The following is a 19,581-nucleotide window of genomic DNA, read 5'->3' as shown; positions in this document are numbered from 1 at the left end:
ATTGCTTTACTCATTAATGCTACAAAGCATTTAAGAAAGAAATAATATCAAATCTATGCAAAAGTTTTTTAGGACACAGAAGTGGAGGTAATACTTTAACTCATTTGAGCACTTATTATGTCCAAGGCATTGCTTTAGAAGCTGGTTAATCAAAAAGATGAAAATTTGCTTCCTGTAATACAGAAGCTTATAGTATGTGAGACAGAGAGGGAACTCTCTCCCTCTGCCATACACTTAGGTCTGCCTGATTGGTTAAGGCAGAGCAAAGCAGATTATCTTGCATTGTATAGATAGTTGAGTTTAAAACTCTTTGTAAAATCAGCAGAGGTGAACTTGGCCCACTGGTTTCCCTTTGTCTATCATTGGTACACAAAAATTGACAGACTGACCTGGGAGTGGAATACCAAAGTTTGTTCTATCCAAGAGTCCCCAACCTCTACAACAACTCTCTCCTTCTGCCAACCAAAGCCCCGCTTGCTCTGTGTTAAGAATAATTTAATATTTCATCTAATGTTTTTATTTGCCTTATTTACTAAATATTAAGCAAAAGATAGCAGTTGTTTTGTTTACTAAATAATTAGTGCCATAAATTGTACTTCACCACAACCATATATCCACATGGTCGAGGGGTTGATTTTAATCCAACTTTCTATTCCACTACTGCTCAGTTCATAATGTGTGAAATAAAATAGCCATTTTAACTACTATAGATCATCACTAGAGTAAAAGGGCACAGTAGTAATCCTTCACATATATCATTCCTCCAGCAAATCCAAGAAAATAAGTGTCACAAAATCTACAAGGTAAGGCCCAAATGATAGAGTCACGAGTAAACCTCTCAGGCCTTTCCTGAAAATTCTGGTCTTTTACCAGATTAGAAAAAACAAACTAATGAAAAACAACAAAACCCGGCATATTAAGAGTGAGAGGGAATTGCTAAAGGCAAGCCCACTGACAGCATGACAAACGATGACAGATGAGGAGAGTAAAAGAGAAACTATAAAAAGGATATGCAAAAATTTAATGTGTTTTAATGAAGAGACAGACACCGTATCACAATTATTAGAACACCATTTATTAAATTATCTTTATAATGATGACCCAGTCTTATAAAAACACTTTATTTTTCTATTCCCTGTTTAAAAACTCAAGGGAGTGAATAAGGTAGTTCAGAAATATTTTCATCTAAGATGAAAACTTATGAAAAATAAAGTTTTATTGCTCAAAGGAGTATACACTTTAGCTTTCCAGAATGACTAATTTCCCAAAATATCTTAGAAATGGAAGTATAGTGGCAACTGGGGAATCTTCATATGTCTTCATACCATATTATGCAGAACAACTAGAGACTATACAATTAAACATGAAGCATTTATTTTTGTGGCCAAGAAAATTAAAATGCCAAGAAAAAATGCCTAGAAGTATATTATTACTAATGTCTTTTATTTGCTTCAAAACATTTCTAATATTTAATTTATTCAAAAGTGTAGTTATTTGTATTTTCATATATAAAAGCTTCTGAGAAAGATGGAAAACTGGTTGTGCGTGTGTGTGTGTGTTTTAGATTTTAAACCAGTAATATCAGCCCAAAAGTATTGCTCTTCAGCAAGGGTTAAATAAATATAGCTTTAATTTGACTTAAAGTTCCTTAAAGTTTAGTTTGATCTAAATTTTAAAAATGCAGTGCTAGACTTCCGATTCTGACCAACATGAAGTAAGCCCACTATAACCTTCTCTCCTGATTATTACAGCTACAATCTCTGGACAAAATTTTAAGAGAAACTCCCTCAGAACTCCTAAAGGTAAACAAAAGCAGGCAGATTGAGGATGGCAGTCAGAATTTGAAGTGACCATATATAGGTGAGTTTCCCAGTTTTCCCCCATTTCTCTTGAGACTTTGACCCAAGGCTGGATCCATCTCATGGAACTATGGAGCGGTATATTACTGGCTAAAACTGCAGTAGCAGCTGGCAGTCCCAACAGTGTGAGAGTAAATTCTGAGTCAGTTTCAGTCTCTGTCTCTCACTTCCACTTTTCAATCAATGGTGGCTCCAGTTGCAGAGCTATGCTGCAGTGACAATAGAACAACTAAAGTAAACTCTAAGGGAAACCCTATATTTCTGTCTAGAGGACCAGGAAAAGTGGCCCTTGCAGGCTGTACAGTGAGTGGAGAATCATGGAGAGGAAAGATTTGAGGAAGGGGATCTTTTAATACTGGGCATCAACCTGTGGAAAGCTTAAGCTCATCCTTGAGTTGTTCATGAGTGGGACAGATTCGAAATAGATAGCAGAGGCTTTGGAAATAGAATTGACATTGAAACCACGACCCAAATGGTACTAGTGTGAGGAGAGACCCAAAATAACACAGAAAAGGATTTCAAAACTGAGCTGACTTGCTGACAGAAATTTTTTTAAAAAGTATTTGCAGTTGAATCTGACATAGTAGATTGCCTGCTAACTGTGTTCTGCCAAATCAACATTCTCAAGAGGATGCCAACAAATAATATTCAAAAGAACCAAAATAGAATTTAAACATACTCAACAGGAGATGCCAACACCAATATGACCCAGATGTTGGAATTCTTTCAAAAGGTGTTAAAACAGCTACTATAACTATGCTCCCTTAGATGAAAATAAACACCTTGAAAAAGAGTAAGCTGTGAGAAGTTCTCAGCAGAGTAATAGAACCTAGAAAATAATACTAAATGGAAATTATAGAGCTGAAAATTCATTATCTGAAATTTTTTACAGGCACCATCTGTGCTCAGTAACAGAATGATGAAGACAGTGGAAACAGTCAGTGAACTTTAAGATAAATCAACACAAATTAATCTGATGACCAGAGAGGAAAAAAATATGTAGAAATATGAACAGAACCTCAAGCCCTATGGGATGATATAAAAATAGTATTCATGCCACTGAAATCCCAGAAGGACAGGAGAGAGATTGGGTGTAGAAAAAAATATTTGAAGAAATAATGTCTGAAAACTTCTCAAATTTTGTAAAAGATGAAAATTTACAGATTCAATATCAAGGAGCTTGAAATAATATAAAATCAAAGAAAATTATGCCTAGACACTTAATAATCAAACTGCTGAAAGCCAAAGGTAAAAAAAAAAATGTTGAAAATAGCCATAGAAAAACAGCATATACATAGGAAAACAGGGATATGAATGACTGAATTTTTCTTAAGAGAAATCATGGAGACGTAAAACAGTGGAAAAACATCTTTAAATGAAAAAAAAAGTCAACCCAGATTCCTATAGTCCATGAAAATATGTATCAGAAATGATGAAATAAAGACATTCTCATATTTAAAAAACCTAAGAAAAGTTTTCACAAACAGATCTATTCTTAAAAATGTTAAAGTAAGTTCTTCAGGTTGAATGGAAATGATAGCAGGAGAAAATTTGAGTTTCAGGAACAAAAAAAGACCAAATTAAATGGCAAATTCTGGGTAAATATGGGATTCTAGTTTTGTCTTCTTAAGTTCTTTAAAATATGTATGACTGTTGAAAGTTAAAATGATAACATTGTCTATCAGGGTTTCTAATACATAGAGATGTACTATGTATGATGACTATAAAACAAAGAGGGGAGGGAAAAGGGACCCAGATAGTTGTCAATGACGTTTTAAAATATTAAATGTGTAAAAAGAAAAAATAGATATGTACATTGTAATCCTTAAAACAATCACTTAAAAATATGCAAAAAAAATTTAGCAAAAAAAAAAAAAATTAAAACAGAATACCAAAAAGTATTCAGATAACCCAAAAGAAGTTGGAAAAAGGAGATCAATGTCAGAGGGACAAAGAGAAAACAACAAATAAAATGGTATACCTATATCCAACCATATCAGTAATTACATTAAATGTAAGCGGTGTAAATAAACTAATTAAAAGATATTGTCATATTGGACTAAATAACCAAACTATATGTTTTATAAAATAAATCCACTTTGTATATAAAGACATAGGGTAAAATACAATATGGAAAGTGACGTACTATGGTACAGCAATCAAAACAAAGCTGGAGTGTATATATTAGTGTCTGGCAAAGTAGAATGCAGAGCGAGGACTAGTTCCAGGAATAAAGAGAGGCATCACATAACTAAAGAATAAAGGGTCAATTTACCAAAAAGATATAACAATACTACATGTATATGTGCCTAACAACAGATCTTCAAAATACATAAAGCAAAAAGTTGGCTGGGCCTGGTGGCTAACACCAGTAATCCTAGCACTTTGGGAGGCCAAGGAGGACAGATCACTTGAGGCCAGGAGTTCAAGACCAGCCTGACCAACATGGTGAAACCCCGTCTCTACTAAAAATACAAAAATTAGCCAGGTGTGTTGATGTATGCCTATAATCCCAGCTACTTAGGAGGCATGAGAATTGCTTGAACCCAGGAAATGGAAGTTGCAGAGAGCCAAGTTTGTGCCACTGAACTCCAGCCTGCGTGATGGAGTGAGACTATGATGCAAACAAACAAACAAACACATAAAGCAAAAACTTCCAGAACTGAAAATAAAAATAGACAAATCCACAGTTATAGATGGAGATTACACCATTCTTCTTTTAGTAATTGACAGAAAAAGTTATGAGGAAGTCAATAAGGATATAGAAAACCTGAAAAATACTATCAAACAACATGACCTAATTGACATTTTTAGAAATGACCACCCAACAGCAGGATATACATTCCTTTCAAGTGTTCATGGAACAGTCACAAAGAGAAATCATTTTATGGGACATAAAACATACTTTTAAAAAATTTTAAAGAATTGAAATGATAAAAAGTATGTTCTCTAATCATAACAAAATTACACTAAATATTAATAACAGAAAGATATCTGGAAATGCCCTAAATATTTTAATTAAACAGTAAACAAGAGAAATTGGAAAATATTTTGAACTGAATGACAATTAATATATACTTTATGAAAATTTTTAGAATGTAACTAAAGCAATACTTAGAACTAAATTTAACATTACTTGCTTGTATTTAGAAAAGAAGAAAGGTTCCAGATCAACAGTATAAGCTTCCAATTCAAGGAACTAGGAAAAGAAAAGTAAATTAAATCCAAACAAAGCCAAATGAAGAGACTAGTAAATATAAGATCAGATCAACTTCACTGATCTTCAGAGAAATACAAATAAAACCACAATGAGATACCATTTCACACCAGTCAAAATGGCTATTTTTAAAAATTCAAAAAATAACAGATGTTGGTGAGAATGGGGAGAAAATGAGACACTTACATGCTATTGGTAGGAATATAAGTAAATTAGTTAAACCTCTGATATAGTTTGGCTGTGTCCCCACCAAAATCTCATCTTGAATTATAGTTCCCATAATCCCCATGTGTTGTGGGCGGGACCCTGTGGGAGGTAATTGAATCATGGGGTGGTATCCCTCATGCTATTTTCATGATAGTGAGCAAACTCTCACAAGATCTGGTGGTCTCTAAGGAGCTTCCCTCTTCACTTGGTTCTCATTCTTTTCTTTTTGCCATCATGTGAAGAAGGACATGTTTGCTTCCCCTTCTGTCATGACTGTAAGTTTTGAGGCCTCCCCAGCCATGTGGAACTATGAGTCACTTAAAACTCTTTCATTAATAAATTACCCAGTCTCAAGCAATTCTTTATAGCAGCGTGAGAACAGACTAATACAGTCAATTGGTACTGGGAGTGGGGCACTGCTATAAGGATACCCCAAAATGTGGAAGCAACTTTGGAACTGAGTAACAGGCAGAGGTTGGAACAGTTTGGATGGCTCAGAAGAAGACAGAAAAATGTGAGAAAATTTGTAACTTCCTAGAGACTTGGAGGGCTCAGAAGACAGAAAGATGTAGGGAAGTTTGGAACTTCCTAGAGACTTGTTGAATGGCTTTGACCAAAATGCTGATAGTGATATGGACAATGAAGTCCAGGCTGAGGTGTTCTCAGATGAAGATGAGTAACTTGTTGGAAACTGGAGTATAGGTCACTCTTGCTATACAGAAACTGGTGGTATTTTGCCCCTTACTTAAAGATCTGTGAAACTTTGAACTTGAGAGAGATGATTTAGGGTATCTGGTGCAAGACATTTCTAAGTGACAAAGCATTCAAGAGGAAGCAGGGAATAAAAGTTTGGAAAATTTACAGCCTGATGATGCAGTGAAAAAGAAAAATTACATTTTTTGGTGAGAAATTCAAGCTAGCTGACGAAATTTGCATAAGTAATGAGGAGCCAAATGCTAACCACCAAGACAATGGAGAAAATGTCTCCCGGGCATTTCAGAGGTCTTCACAGCAGCCCATGCCATCAGAGGTGCAGAGGCCTACAAAGAAAAAATGGTTTCATGGGCCGGGCCCAGGGCCTTGCTACTTTGTACAGTTGGGACTTGGTGCCCTGCATTCCAGCCATGGCTAAAAGGGGCCAACATACAGCTCAGGCCATTGCATCAGAGGGTGCAAAGCCACCTAAACCTTGGTGGCTTACACATGGTGTTGGCCCTGCAGGTGCACATAAGTCAAGAACTGAGGTTTGGGAACTTCCACCTAGATTTCAGAAGATGTATGAAAATGTCTGGATGTCCCTGCAGACATTTGCTGCATGGATGGAGCCCTCATGGAGAACCTCTGCTAGGGCAATGTGGAAGAGACATGTGGGGTTGGAGCCCCCACACAGAGAGTGGAGCTGTGAGAAGAGGGCCACTGTCCTCGACACAAGAATGGTAGATCCACCGACAGCTTGCACCATGAGCCTAGAAAAGCCACATACACTTAACATCAGTCTGTGAAATCAGCTGGGGGGGGAGCCACAAAGTTGGAGCTGCCCAAGCCCCTTGATGCCCACTCCTTACATCAGCATAACCTGAATGTGGGACAAGGAGTCAAAGGAGATCACTTTGGAACTTTAAGTTTTAATGACTGCTCTATTGGATTTTGAACTTGCATGAGGCCTATAGCCCATTTATTTTGGCCAATTTCTCCCATTTAGAATGGTGTATTTACCCAATGCCTGTACTCCCATTGTATCTAGGAAGTAACTAACTTGCTTTTGATTTTACAGGCTCATAGGCGGAAGTGACTTGCCTTGTCTCAGATGAGACTTTGGACTTGGACTTTTGGGTTAATGCTGGAATGAATTCAGACTTTGGGGGATTTTTGGAAGGGTATGATTGTGTTTTGAAATGTGAGGACATCAGATTTGGGAGGGGCCAGAGACGGAATAATATGGTTTGCTGTGTCCCCATCAAAATCTCAACTTGAAATATATCTCCCAGAATTCCCACATGTTGTGGGAGGGACCCAGTGGGAAATAATTGACTCATGGGGCTAGTTTCTCCCATGCTATTCTTATGATAATGAGTAAGTTCTCATGAGATGTTATGGTTTTATAAGGGGCTTCCACTTTGCTTGGCTATCATTATTCTCCTTCCTGCCACCATGTGAAGATGGACATGTTTGCTTTCCCTTCCGCCATGATTGTAAGTTTTCTGAAGCCTCCCCAGCCATGCAGAACTGTTAGTCAATTAAACCTCTTTCTTCTATAAGTTCCCAGTCTTGGAAAGTTTCTTTATAGCAGTATGAGAATGGACTAATACAACCCCTATGAAAAGCAGTATGGGGATTTCTCAAAGAACTAAAACTAGAACTATTATTTGACCCAGTAATATCACTACTGGGTATCTACCCAAACGAAAAAAAATTGTTTTATCTAAAAGATACCTGGACTCATATATTTATTCCAGCTCTATTCGTAATAACAAAGACATGGAATCAATCTAAGTGTCCATCAACAGTGGATTAGACAAAGAAAATGTGGTACATATACAACATGAAATACTCCATAGCCATAAAGAAGAATGAAATCATATTCTTTGCAACAACATGGATGCAGCTGGAGGCCATTATCCCAAGTGAATTAATATAAAAAAAGAAAGTCAAATAACACACGTTTTCATTTATAAGTGGAAGCTAAACAATGGGTACATATGGACATAAAGATGGAAACAATAGACACTGATTACTCCAAAAGGGGGGAGGGACGGAGGCAGTCAAGATTTGAAAAACTACCTACTGGGTACTATGTTCACTGTTTGGGTGATGGGTTCACTAGAAGTGCAAACCCCAGCATCACCCAATATACCCAAGTAAGAAACCTTCATATATACATCCTGAATCTAAAAGTAAAAAATAAAGATAAAAAATAAAGTTTGAGATTGAATTTGGTGGTCACTGAAATTTAAGAATTAAAAAAAAATTGTCCAAGCACTTAAAAAGGTGAGAAAAGTCACCTGTAGAGAGGGAAAACAGACCCCAATTTGTTCATAAATTGACAGAAGGCAGAAAATGAGGTTTATAGAGTGCTGTAGGAAAATAAATATGTCCGGTAAATAGAATGGTGAACAAAATCAAACCACATAACCTCTCAGTGATGTGGAATCTGTGGCATCAAAAGACTAACAATGAGCACTGGATCCAGCATGTCTCCTGTGATAAATATTGTGTCCCCTGTACATTGTATCTGGCACATTGAAGGCACTCAATAAATACTTGCTGAACAAAAAATAGAGAGTAGAAATCAATGAAAATGAAGACAGAAAAACAATAGATGAAACTAATGAAACTAAAAGCTAGTTCTTCAATAACAGTGATCTTTTAAAAGATCACTAAATAAATGCTAAATAAAGAAGAACAAACAATTTACCAATACCAAGAAGAAAAAAGGTACATCACTGCAGGCACTACAGACAGTAAAATAATAATAATAAACAATAAACTATTAATAAACAACCTTATACCTTTGAGTTCAACAACTCAGATGAAATGGAGCAATTCTTTGAAAGACACAAACTATCAAAACTCACTCAAGAATAAATAGATTATCTGAATAATACTGAAATGTAATTTGTACTTCAAAACATTCCCACAAAGAAAACTCCATGTTCAGATGGTTTCACTGGTGATTTCTAAGAAAGATTTAAATGAAATTATTAGCAATTCCATGTGATTTATTCTAGAATACAGAAATGAAGGAAATACTTCCTAACTCACTGCCCTAGTACTAAAACCAAATACATTGCAAGAAAAGAAAACCACATACAAATATCCCTCACAAAAATAGACTAAAAAATTCTTAACCAAATATTTAAAAATTTAATCAAATTATATATAAAAAGAATAATACATCACTACCAAGTGAGGTTTATTCCAGGAATAGAAGGCAGGTTTGGCATTTGAAAATCAATCAGCATAATTTATCATTTCAAAAGATTAAAGAATAAAAACTATACAATCATTTCAATAGATGCAAGAAAAAGCATTTAACAAAATTCAATATCCATTAGTGGTAACAATAATAATAATAAGAAGAAGAACTCAGTTTAATAAACATAAAAGGGAACTTCTTTAACCTGGTGAGAGGCAAGTATGAAAAACCTGTAGTGAACATCATACTTAATGGTGAAAGATTTAACGCTTTCCCTCCAAACTTGAGAATAAGGCAAGAATGTCTACTCTCATAGCTCTTATTGAAACATCATGCTTTATGTCCTAGCCAGTCCAGTTAGGGCAAGATAGAAAAATGAAAGGAATGCATATCATAAAACAAGAAATAAGCTTGTCCCTGTCTGTGGACAACACGATTGTGTAGAAAATACCAAACAATCAACTGAATCCCCTGAAACTAGTAAGTTAGTTTAGCAAAGTTGCAGAATACAACTTCAATGTACCAAGATCAATTGTATGTTAATAAACTAGCAATGAACAATTGGAAATGTTAAAAAATACAATTTACAATAATAACCCCCCTAAAACAGAAAATATATAGGTATTTATTTAACAGAGTATGTGCTGGATCTGTTTTCTGAAAACTATAAATCTCTAGTAAAAGAAATCAAACAAGATACAAATAATTAGCAAAAGATAAGCCGCAGGTGGAGAAGCATTGGAAATCATATTTCTGATGAAGGGTTTGTATCCAGAATATATAATGAACCCTCAATACTCAATAATAAGTAAACAAACAACCCAATTAAAAAATATGGCAAATATTTGAGTAAAACACTCCCACAAAGAAGTGGCGGATAAGTATACAAAAAGATGTTCAACAACATTTGTCACTAGAGAAACACAAATTAAAACCACAACAATAATATTCAATTACACACCTAGGAAATGACTAATTTTTAAAAAATTGACTGTAATAAATGTTGATGAGGAAGTGAAAGAAATGAATCTTTCACTGAATGTTTTTCAGTGCATTCGAGAATGCGAATTTGTACAGCCAATTTTGAAAACAGGTTAACAACTTATTAAATTAAACATACACTTACCATACAACCCAGAAATTTCATTCCTAGGTATTTACTCAAGAGAAATGAAAACTTACCTGCACACAGAAACCTGTGTACAAATGTTCTTAACAGCTTTATTCATAACAGCCAAGAACTTAAAACAGATTCAATGTCCTTCAGTGGATGAATTAACTGTGGTACATTAATACAATAAAATACGACTTTACGAGAAAAAGGAACAAACTACTGATGACACACAGCAGCACAGATTTATCTCAAATGCTCTATGCTAAGTGAAAGAAGCTAGGCTGAAGAGTCTACATGTTGATTCCATTTATATGGTAGTCTACAGAAGTCAAAATTATAGAAACAGTGGTTGCCAGGAGCTGGGGTGGCTGGATGGCTTGCTAATGAGGCAGCATAAGGGAAATTTTTGGGAGTGATGAAACTATTCTGTCTTGATTTTGGTTATGGTTTGATGACTATATACATTTCTCTTAACTCATAAAACTGTACACGAAAAAGAGTGAATTTTACTGTATGTAAGTTTAGAAGTGAATAATAATAATGGATAAAAAGTACAATATTAATATAGACATGTTGGCCAAAATAAGATATTCAATGTGTTATGTTTAACTTCGCTCAACACTTTGTAAACAAAAACATCAATGGCTTTTCCAAATGCACATTTTTAATATTGGAAAGAATGTGTTATATTTGAATTAATGATGATTTTATGGACTTGTCCCATTTCTATTTATTTGCTTATTTATTTAGAGACAGGGTTTTGTTCTGTCACCCAGGCTGGAGTGCAGTGGTGCAGCCATAGCTCACTGTAACCTCGAACTCCTGGGTTCAAGAGACCCTTTCACCTGAAACTCCTGAATAGCTAGGACTACAGGCACATGCCACCATGCCCCACTAATTAAAATTTTTAAAAAAATTGTAGAGGTGGGGTCTCACCATGCTGCCCAAGCTGTTTTCAAATTTCTGGTCTCAAAAAATCCTCCTACCTCAGCCTCCAAATGTGTCATCCCATTTAGAATATCTTGTTTTCCAGTAATGAATACTTATAAGTAAATTTTTTGGTACTTGTCAAATGTTTTAATTAGCTGGGGCATTAGTAAGGCATTGAGCTGGTTTTAAGTATGGCATCGAATCTGTAAGAACAGTGTTACATCATATAGGAATTTATCTCAAATGTTTCCATGTGAAAATATGGCCTTTGCTATCTGGAACACCTAAGGAAGCAGACATTCTTAGAAGCTGTATTTTTCAGGTACTTCCAAAGCAACAAATCTAAAAAATTATACTCATTGTTCAGCTTGTTTGAATAGAACATACTAAGCATGATTTAATATTTTCTCAATGTCTCAGAGTCTTCGTTAAAATACTGAATCTTAAACCTGAGTGGAACCTGAAAAATTCCATATCTGAATATGATATATAAACTTAAGAGCCTAGTTATACTAAAAATATAGGTATGTTACAACTACATGCTTTACAACTTAACATAAATGAGTTCATATACCATAACTTATTTGTATCAACCCAGAGTGATAGACAAGATGACTTGTACAGTCCAGCGTTTTACAGACTTGGTAATGGATATTCATGGAAATTAAATGATTTACCAAATTGTCAGCAGTGAAGCTGAGCATAAACCGAGGTTGTCTTATTCCTATGGGTGGGCATGTGCTGAATGGTAGCATAATACGGAATATTGGGGGTAAAACTAAATGAATTGTTACTTCAGCACTCAATCCCCTAATTCAGCCACCATCCCCACCACAACCCAACAGACCTCAATTTCCAGGGAACCAATGGTTTGTCATTTTATCTTCCACATAAATAAAAACCCAACTTTAAAAGTTATTATTTTAAAAACTGTATTTTTGATTATTTTGTTGCAAATGATTAAGAAACTTGACTGTGCAGTCATTCAATATCTTGCCACTTCAGAGGCCAAGATAGCTAGGGTGGATGAAGATAATGATAAATTATCTTGCTCCAATGGGGTTATCTAGTTGTTGTAAAGAATTAACTTCCTATAGTATAGTAGATCTTTTGAGCAAAGTGGCCTTGCTGCTGTTGTTACTGAATTTAAAGGGAAAACTAAAAGGTCCCTGCATTGTCTATTGTCAGAGTTGCAGTATCCAGAAATCTGTTTAGTACTCAGTCATCTTTATTTGACTACTGGTATCAATGGGGAAGGACCTGGTGTGTTTTGTAGGTTGATATCACACTTAGATAAATGTAACAGTTGCAGCCAGCTAATGGGAAAACATAGGGCAGATATTATCACACTTGGTGATCACTCACATCTTGTACTTTAGGCTTTTTGCAGTAGGTACAGCCCTGCAGAGGAGGATCAGAGCTCTGATTGTACATTAATGATTTGAAGTTTACCATTGTCCTCAGAACCCATTTCAAAGTACCTTGCTTCTAAATCCACACCAGATGAAATATTTCAGGTATTTGACTTCCATCTTCTGGCTCTTCTCCTGACTGCAGCTGAACCATTTAGGAAAAGAAACCCCAAATGGCTCTGAAATCTGGCAGCCATGATAGTAAAAAAAAAAAATTGCTTTAATGGATATTGTTCCTGTCCACTTGTCCATGCATCCTTGAAAATTTCGTTTGGTTTAGGCTTACACATTAGTGCACTTGAATGAGATCCCCTTCAGAAAGTCAGTAGAAGTCTTTGCTTCTGATGTTTCAGGGAGAAACTTTACTCTCATCTTTCCTGGTGCTCGCCTACATCTGATTTTCTCTCATCAGATCTCTTAACATTAGATAGGAGATAGATGAGATAGATGCTCGTGTGGGCAAGAAAGAAAGTCAGGTGTACAGATTGCACTGGATGACTGGGTGACTGCTTACTTTCCTTATTAGAGAGCTTTATTTTTTAAAGTATTCAGAGAAGGATAAGTTATTTCCATGTCAATGTGCTTGGTTATTTCCATACACAGTATGCTAGAAAAATTTCTGTCTGGTTTGGCTTGAAGAATTTCGTTGTTGCTCTTTTCTTTTCTTTTCCTTTCCTTTCCTTTCTTTTCTTTTCTCCTTCCTTCCTTGCTTCCTTCCTTCCTTTCTTTTCTTTCCTCTTTTTTTTTTTTTTTTTTGAGACAGAGTTTCTGTCACCCAGGCTGGAGTGCAGTTGGTGTGATTTCAGCTCACTGCAACCTCCACATCTGGGGCTCAAGCAATCCTCCTACCTCAGCCTCCCAAGTAGCAGGGACCACAGGCTCACACCACCATGCCCAACTAATGTGTTGCTGTTTTCTTAATTTTGAGGAGACACTTTTCTTGGAAAAGATGTGGTATTTTTTCTGTCAACTTTTGGGATTAACAAGTTTAGTGTGACAGCTTTTAACAAGAACCCAAAATTGACTTAATCTAATCACAAGGATTCTTTATTAAATGCACTACTAGAATTTATCATTTTTAAAGAAGAGTTTGACCTGACTTTTATTCTTTAAATTCACAGAGTTGTATACCCTTAATATTAAACATTTTGTCTATTGGCAGAAAAGATAAAGCATTTTTTTAACTTATCTTGTCAAATTGTGATGGTCTCAATTTAATTAAAAGGTACATAGTTTTAACGTGGTTTATTTTTAGTAAAATGTACAGAATTTTAAATTTTTATGTATATGCTATGTTTATTAAAATAATTATTTTGGTTAGTATTCCCTAAAGCACAGAAATGTTCACAGTCACTGAACGTTTGTGTTTATATTTAAGCTCTAAAGAGGTTTTGTTTTAATATATAAAAAGAATCCCTTTATCCAAGATGAAAAATAAAAGCACCCTTTTGTTCCAGAGCACAGCTTCTGGCTATAAGACATGTGCCAGATGCCTTGCTTGACAAAGAACAGTGAGTGTCCCTGTTGATAATTGATCACGTATGGCTACCACCATCTCTGACTTTACTAGCCATAAATATTTATTTCAATGAAATTATCTTTTTTTCCCATGTATTAACACTAACCAGATAAGGACTTTCCTCTTTTTTATTTTCTGTCTTTTTTTCTTTAAAGTTGGTACATTATCTGAACAAATTCAATAAGTGTTTGCACTATGCATATTTTTCATTGAGAAGCTGTCTCCCTTTAGCACACAAATTATTGCCCACTACTGGGGATTAATTCACTTACAGAAGTTTACAGCTTGGAAGCACTGAAATTGTATAAAAAAACATAGGTGTACAAATTCTACACATACCAAATTTTTATTCCAATTTTCAGAGTATCTTCTTTTATTTTTAGATGAATCTACGTTCTGTATTTACTGTAGAACAACAAAGGATTTTACAGCGTTATTATGAAAATGGAATGACAAATCAAAGTAAAAATTGCTTTCAGCTCATATTACAGTGTGCACAGGAGACTAAGCTGGACTTCAGTGTAGTCAGGGTAAGTATTGAGGTCTTACACTCAAATTTAAAGCTTCTTATTACAAGTGATATTTGCTTAATATAAGAAAAAATATTCAGGGTATGAAGTCACTAATTTTATAAACAGCTTCACTTCCCTGGTATAACAATACCATTTTAAAAATAAATAGGGCTAATCATTTAGTATGTATTTGTTTCGATAAATACCTTGAACACACAGAAACCCTTGCAGTGTAAACATCTTTTTAAAATCTTAGCTTTTTAAACTAATAAATACATTTAAGATTCATTGTTGATCTTATGCTCTTTAAACCCCAAATTAATGTAAATGTAATCCCCAAAAATGATATCAGTAAAACAGGCATTTACCAAGTGAATACTATATGTGACATATTTTTCATTGTATTTCAATTTTACATCAGGCATTTGGTCTGCTTTATAAATACTTTCTCTTTCTAAGTAAAATGCGTGCATTTTAATGGATTAGCAAGTAAGGGACAAGGACTCCTAAGGGAATAAATTTTTCTTTATCACAATCATAGTTATTCAGCAGTAAAAATCAGAGCTGCTACATTCTTGAAAGGTAACGAGAAGGTGATTGAGAGGAGGCAAGAGATAAATCTAACAGAACTGGTCACGGATTTTATTGAATGCATAGGACCTTTTATGTTTGTTTGAAAATGTTACAAATCCTCTTGGTGTGAAACCTTAGTGACTGAAAGATTAGCAACTTTCTCCTACTTGGCATTCATTAGGCTAATTTAGGAAAGAGAAAGGATGTCTGTTCTTAAGTTTATGTTGCTTTCGATGTACCTTCAAAGACCCTAAAGATAAATATATCTTAATAAGAATAATCATTCAGAATATGTGTTTCTTAAAGACTAAAAGATTTATTTGCCTTCAAATAGGGAATTGTGCCACCAATTCTAGACAAAAATATCCAGGATATCTGTTTCTTTTATTTTTTTCTTTTTTTTTGAAACGGAGTTTCGCTCTTGTCGCCCAGGCTGAAGTGCAGTGGCCCGATCTCAGCTCACTGCAACCTCCCTCTCCCAGGTTCAAGCGATTCTCCTGCCTCAGCCTCCCAAGTAGCTGGAATTACAGGCACCCGCCACCACGCCCAGCTAATTCTTTGTATTTTTAGTAAAGACGGGGTTTCGCCATGTTGGACAGGTTGGTCTCGAACTCCTGACCTCAGATGATCTGCCTGCCTCGGCCTCCCAAAGTGTTGAGATCACAGGCGTGAGCCACCACGCCCAGCCCAGGATATCTGTTTCTTATTTGCTGAGACCAGTCATCATACTCAGATTTGTTTAAGAACCAGAAATATCTCCTATTAACAGCTCTAAATGGCTTATTTTAAATATCTTTATCAAGTCACAGAGGAAAATGTCTAATTGTATTAGAAAATGTAATATAAAATGGGTTGATGAGATTGCATTTAGTAAGTGCTACTTTTTTTTTCCTGCAGTGATTTCCTCTGCTTTTTTTTTTCATCTTCTCATTACCTTAAAATGAAAACCCTTGCCAGGCAGCTGCATTGTGAAAATCTTTCATATTGTGAAATCTTTCATATTTCCAATGTGTTATTGCAATTTTCTCCTCATAACTTACTTGATTGTGATTGAATATTGAGAGTGTTGAAATACAGAGATTTATATTTATGCTCAAAATGGTGTGAAAATCTAAAACAAACAATGGGAATGAAATATATAATTTCTTAGAATGTAGATTATCAGTAAAATGTTACATGTTACAAGAAAGTGTAAAAAATGGATTCATTCCCTCCATTCCAATGTAAATTGTACAGAAATCCAGTCTTCCTTATCTAAATCCCAACACAATTTTGATGGCTTTTCCATTTAAAGGGCAAAAGGAATTTTTTTGTAGACTCATCACTCTACACCCCACTCCCCTCCCCAGATACTTTGCTAGGGTTATATGTTCTACTTGAAAGAGATCTTTCTTTATTTTTATTAATATAGTATTCATTGCATTTTTCTTTTAAAAAATCCTTAAGTCCCACTGTATTAAGAACTTGATCCCAATGTAAAGAAAACTTGAAAAGTTAAAACATCAAGCAAAAATAAATATACTGGGGTAAAAAAACAAGAGAACAAAGAAGGAGATTAAAAAAAGGGAAAGAAGTTTAGAGACAGTGAATTTCTAAGAAAGAACTGAAACACAAATTTATGGCCACTAAGGATTAATGACCCGAATTACTTTTCTTTCTTTTTTTCCTATGAATATCACTTTATTAGTTCCTAACCCCAAATTCTCATCATATCAATTTCATTTGACCCATCTTATAAGATGTAACGTAAATGAGAATCATTTACATCTTATAAGCTTTGGTATATTTTGATAATAATTGATAATAACTGAACAAATTTTAGTAAAATTTAATTCAGCTTTTGGGAAGCCTCAGGCAATGTGTTTTCTTTATTTTCATTTTAAATGGAAATATTTCTTATATACCTTCCTATTTATATACTCTCCTACTTTCTTCAATTGAGAATGTGGAAAACAATTGAACCCTTACTTTTTGACTCAGGGTTTTCACTATGGAAATCAATTATTATACTGTGCCATAAAATAATAATACTCACAACTTGGTAAGGTATATGGAATTATTTTTTTCCTTAAAGGACCCCAGACTGCTATTTAGTGATTTCTCCCATTGCTTCTGTTTTGTGTGCCTTCTCTTCTCCCTTTAGTGAGCAATGTTTAGTGAACAATTTTAGTTTCGGTACTGTTGGGGTGCCAACCAACATAAACCTCTATCACTAATATCCCTTCTATTTTGTAATTTCTAATTTGTTGTTGATTAGAGAAAGTGGGTTTTAAGGTTATGTGTTGCAGTGAAGTACATGGATCTTGTGACATCTATGTTGGTTGTGTTCTGGATAACGGAGGTTGCTAGGTTGCTATATAGCTATTTCTTATGTAAATGGATATTATTCTACTGCATTTTACTTTTTGATGGGTACATTATATAAATATCTATTAAGCTATATAAGAAACTATGTATAATATGCATATGTATGTATAAACTATACAACTTTATAAGTAAGCCATAAATTTGCAATGCACTAAAATCACTCTTAAACTTCCTGAGTCAAGGTAGGCATTGTGTGAAGAGAACACATTAGGTTATGTTGTGTGTGTGTTTTTTTTTAAGTGGCCCAGAGCTGCCCTCCAGACGTCATAGTTCTTGAATTCAAATTTTATAATTTTACTGTGCTTTCCCATTAATTTTTTTAATGTAATGCTTATATATTTTTGTAAAGATTACATACAAATATGTTATGCTTCTCACAGGTTATTTTTACTTAAAAAGCCATAATGTGGCAACTTATTTTGAATATTTGTAAAATTCAACTTTTAACATTTTAGTTTTAAGTATTTCTCTAGTATACAATTTAAAACCTTTTAGTTTTTCTACCTGTCTCCTGTGACATTTATATTCATACGTCTTTCTGCTTGTCATTCTCACTCCTGCTGTTTCATGAAAGTCAGAGTGAGTTTAAAATTCTCACTGCCTCATGTGAAGTAAAGTGGAACACTACAGTTTGTGGAACATTTTCTTTATGGGAGAAACAGTAATTATAAAAACAAAATGGCCAATAGAGACGACTATTTTCAGGAGTTTCTAACCACTGCATGAAGGGTAGTGGAAGGTTTAATGTGCTTTCAGGTGAGGTAGAATTGACGGAATCTTTGCTCTCTCACTTGCCCCCAGAATACCATTTCACAAGCTATTTATTATTTCTGAACCTCAGTTTCTTCATTTACACAATTAGAAAAATAACACCTACCAAAGGAGGTTTTATATATATATATATATATATATATATATATATTTTATATATAAAATAATAATACTCTATATAGATAGATCTATTATAGATCCTTTATAGATTTATTAGAGATCCCTTATACTTTAGTTTTTTTATTTTATTTTTTTCTTTTACCTGTATGTACACCTTGGTCCCAAGACAAATGAAAATCTATCTATCTATCTATCTATCTATCTATCTATTGAGAGAACACATAATGGGGATTCAATACATATTAGCTTTTATTTACAGTATTACAGCAACACTAATGTATATAATTATAAATTGTATAAGATGTACAGTAAACATTGAAAACTGGACAATTTATGTGGTCTTCAAAAACACATCCATACGAAAGTTAAACAAATATACTCTGAACTATTGTTTGTTCAAGGCTAGTTCATTTAATGTTTTCATTTTTCATTTACTTTAATTCTTTTTTTAGGAAAATATTTGGTGGAGACTGAGTCCCACTATATTGCCCATGCTGGTCTCAAAATGTTGGCCTCAAGCGATCCTCCTGCCTTGGCTTCCCAAAGTGCTGGAGTTACAGGCATGAGCCACTGTGCATGGCCTGTTTAATTCTTAATGGATTAATGTGCTTTGGTGTTTATAATATGGTATGCATTTAGGAATTACTATAAAGTTTAGTAATCACATTATAGAATATATTTCTTATTGTATAATTTAAGAAGATCCATGACTCAGAAAAATAATACTAAGATAATTATAATAAATTACTTACATTAAAATATGTATTTTGTAATTAAATCCTAAACACCAACCACTAGTATTATTTTTATTAATAATCTTATTCTGTTTACAAAATATATATTTATTGTATAAAATTTGGTAAGTAGAGAAAAATGTAAAGAAGACAATAACTACCATAGATTAGTGACAAACTGAAAACAAAAAATTGCAGCTTGTAACAAAGAATTATTACTTACTTTAGTAGAAAGTTACTCTTGCATAGAAATCAATTTAAAAAGGTAAACACCTCAATATAAAAATAGGTAAAGGTAATGGATAGGCAATTCTATGAAAGTAATATTGT

The 19,581-nt window shown here is 34.3% G+C and overlaps 1 protein-coding gene across 6 annotated transcripts in view; it reads left to right on the top strand.

Moving 5' to 3' along the window:
- HDX (highly divergent homeobox) overlaps positions 1 to 19,581 on the top strand; it is a 188,735-nt gene that overhangs the window by 12,721 nt on the left and 156,433 nt on the right. For 4 of the 6 annotated variants that reach the window (XR_008518111.2, XM_054544792.2, XM_002831850.6 and 1 more), the window contains exon 2: positions 14,558 to 14,704. The exons of 1 other annotated variant lie outside the window; for it this stretch is intronic. Coding sequence is in view for 4 of the 5 variants with exons in the window: in XM_054544792.2 (XP_054400767.1) it covers positions 14,558 to 14,704 (147 nt within the window). In the remaining variant the exon portion in view is untranslated. Of the gene's footprint in view, positions 1 to 12,622; positions 12,761 to 14,557; positions 14,705 to 19,581 lie in introns of all 6 variants that reach the window. One more of the 6 variants, XM_054544791.2, reaches the window with a different exon arrangement.

This window comes from Pongo abelii, chromosome X (assembly GCF_028885655.2).
Source record: "Pongo abelii isolate AG06213 chromosome X, NHGRI_mPonAbe1-v2.0_pri, whole genome shotgun sequence".
NCBI classification, from domain to species: domain Eukaryota; kingdom Metazoa; phylum Chordata; class Mammalia; order Primates; family Hominidae; genus Pongo; species Pongo abelii.
This window is presented reverse-complemented; position numbering and strand designations above follow the sequence as displayed.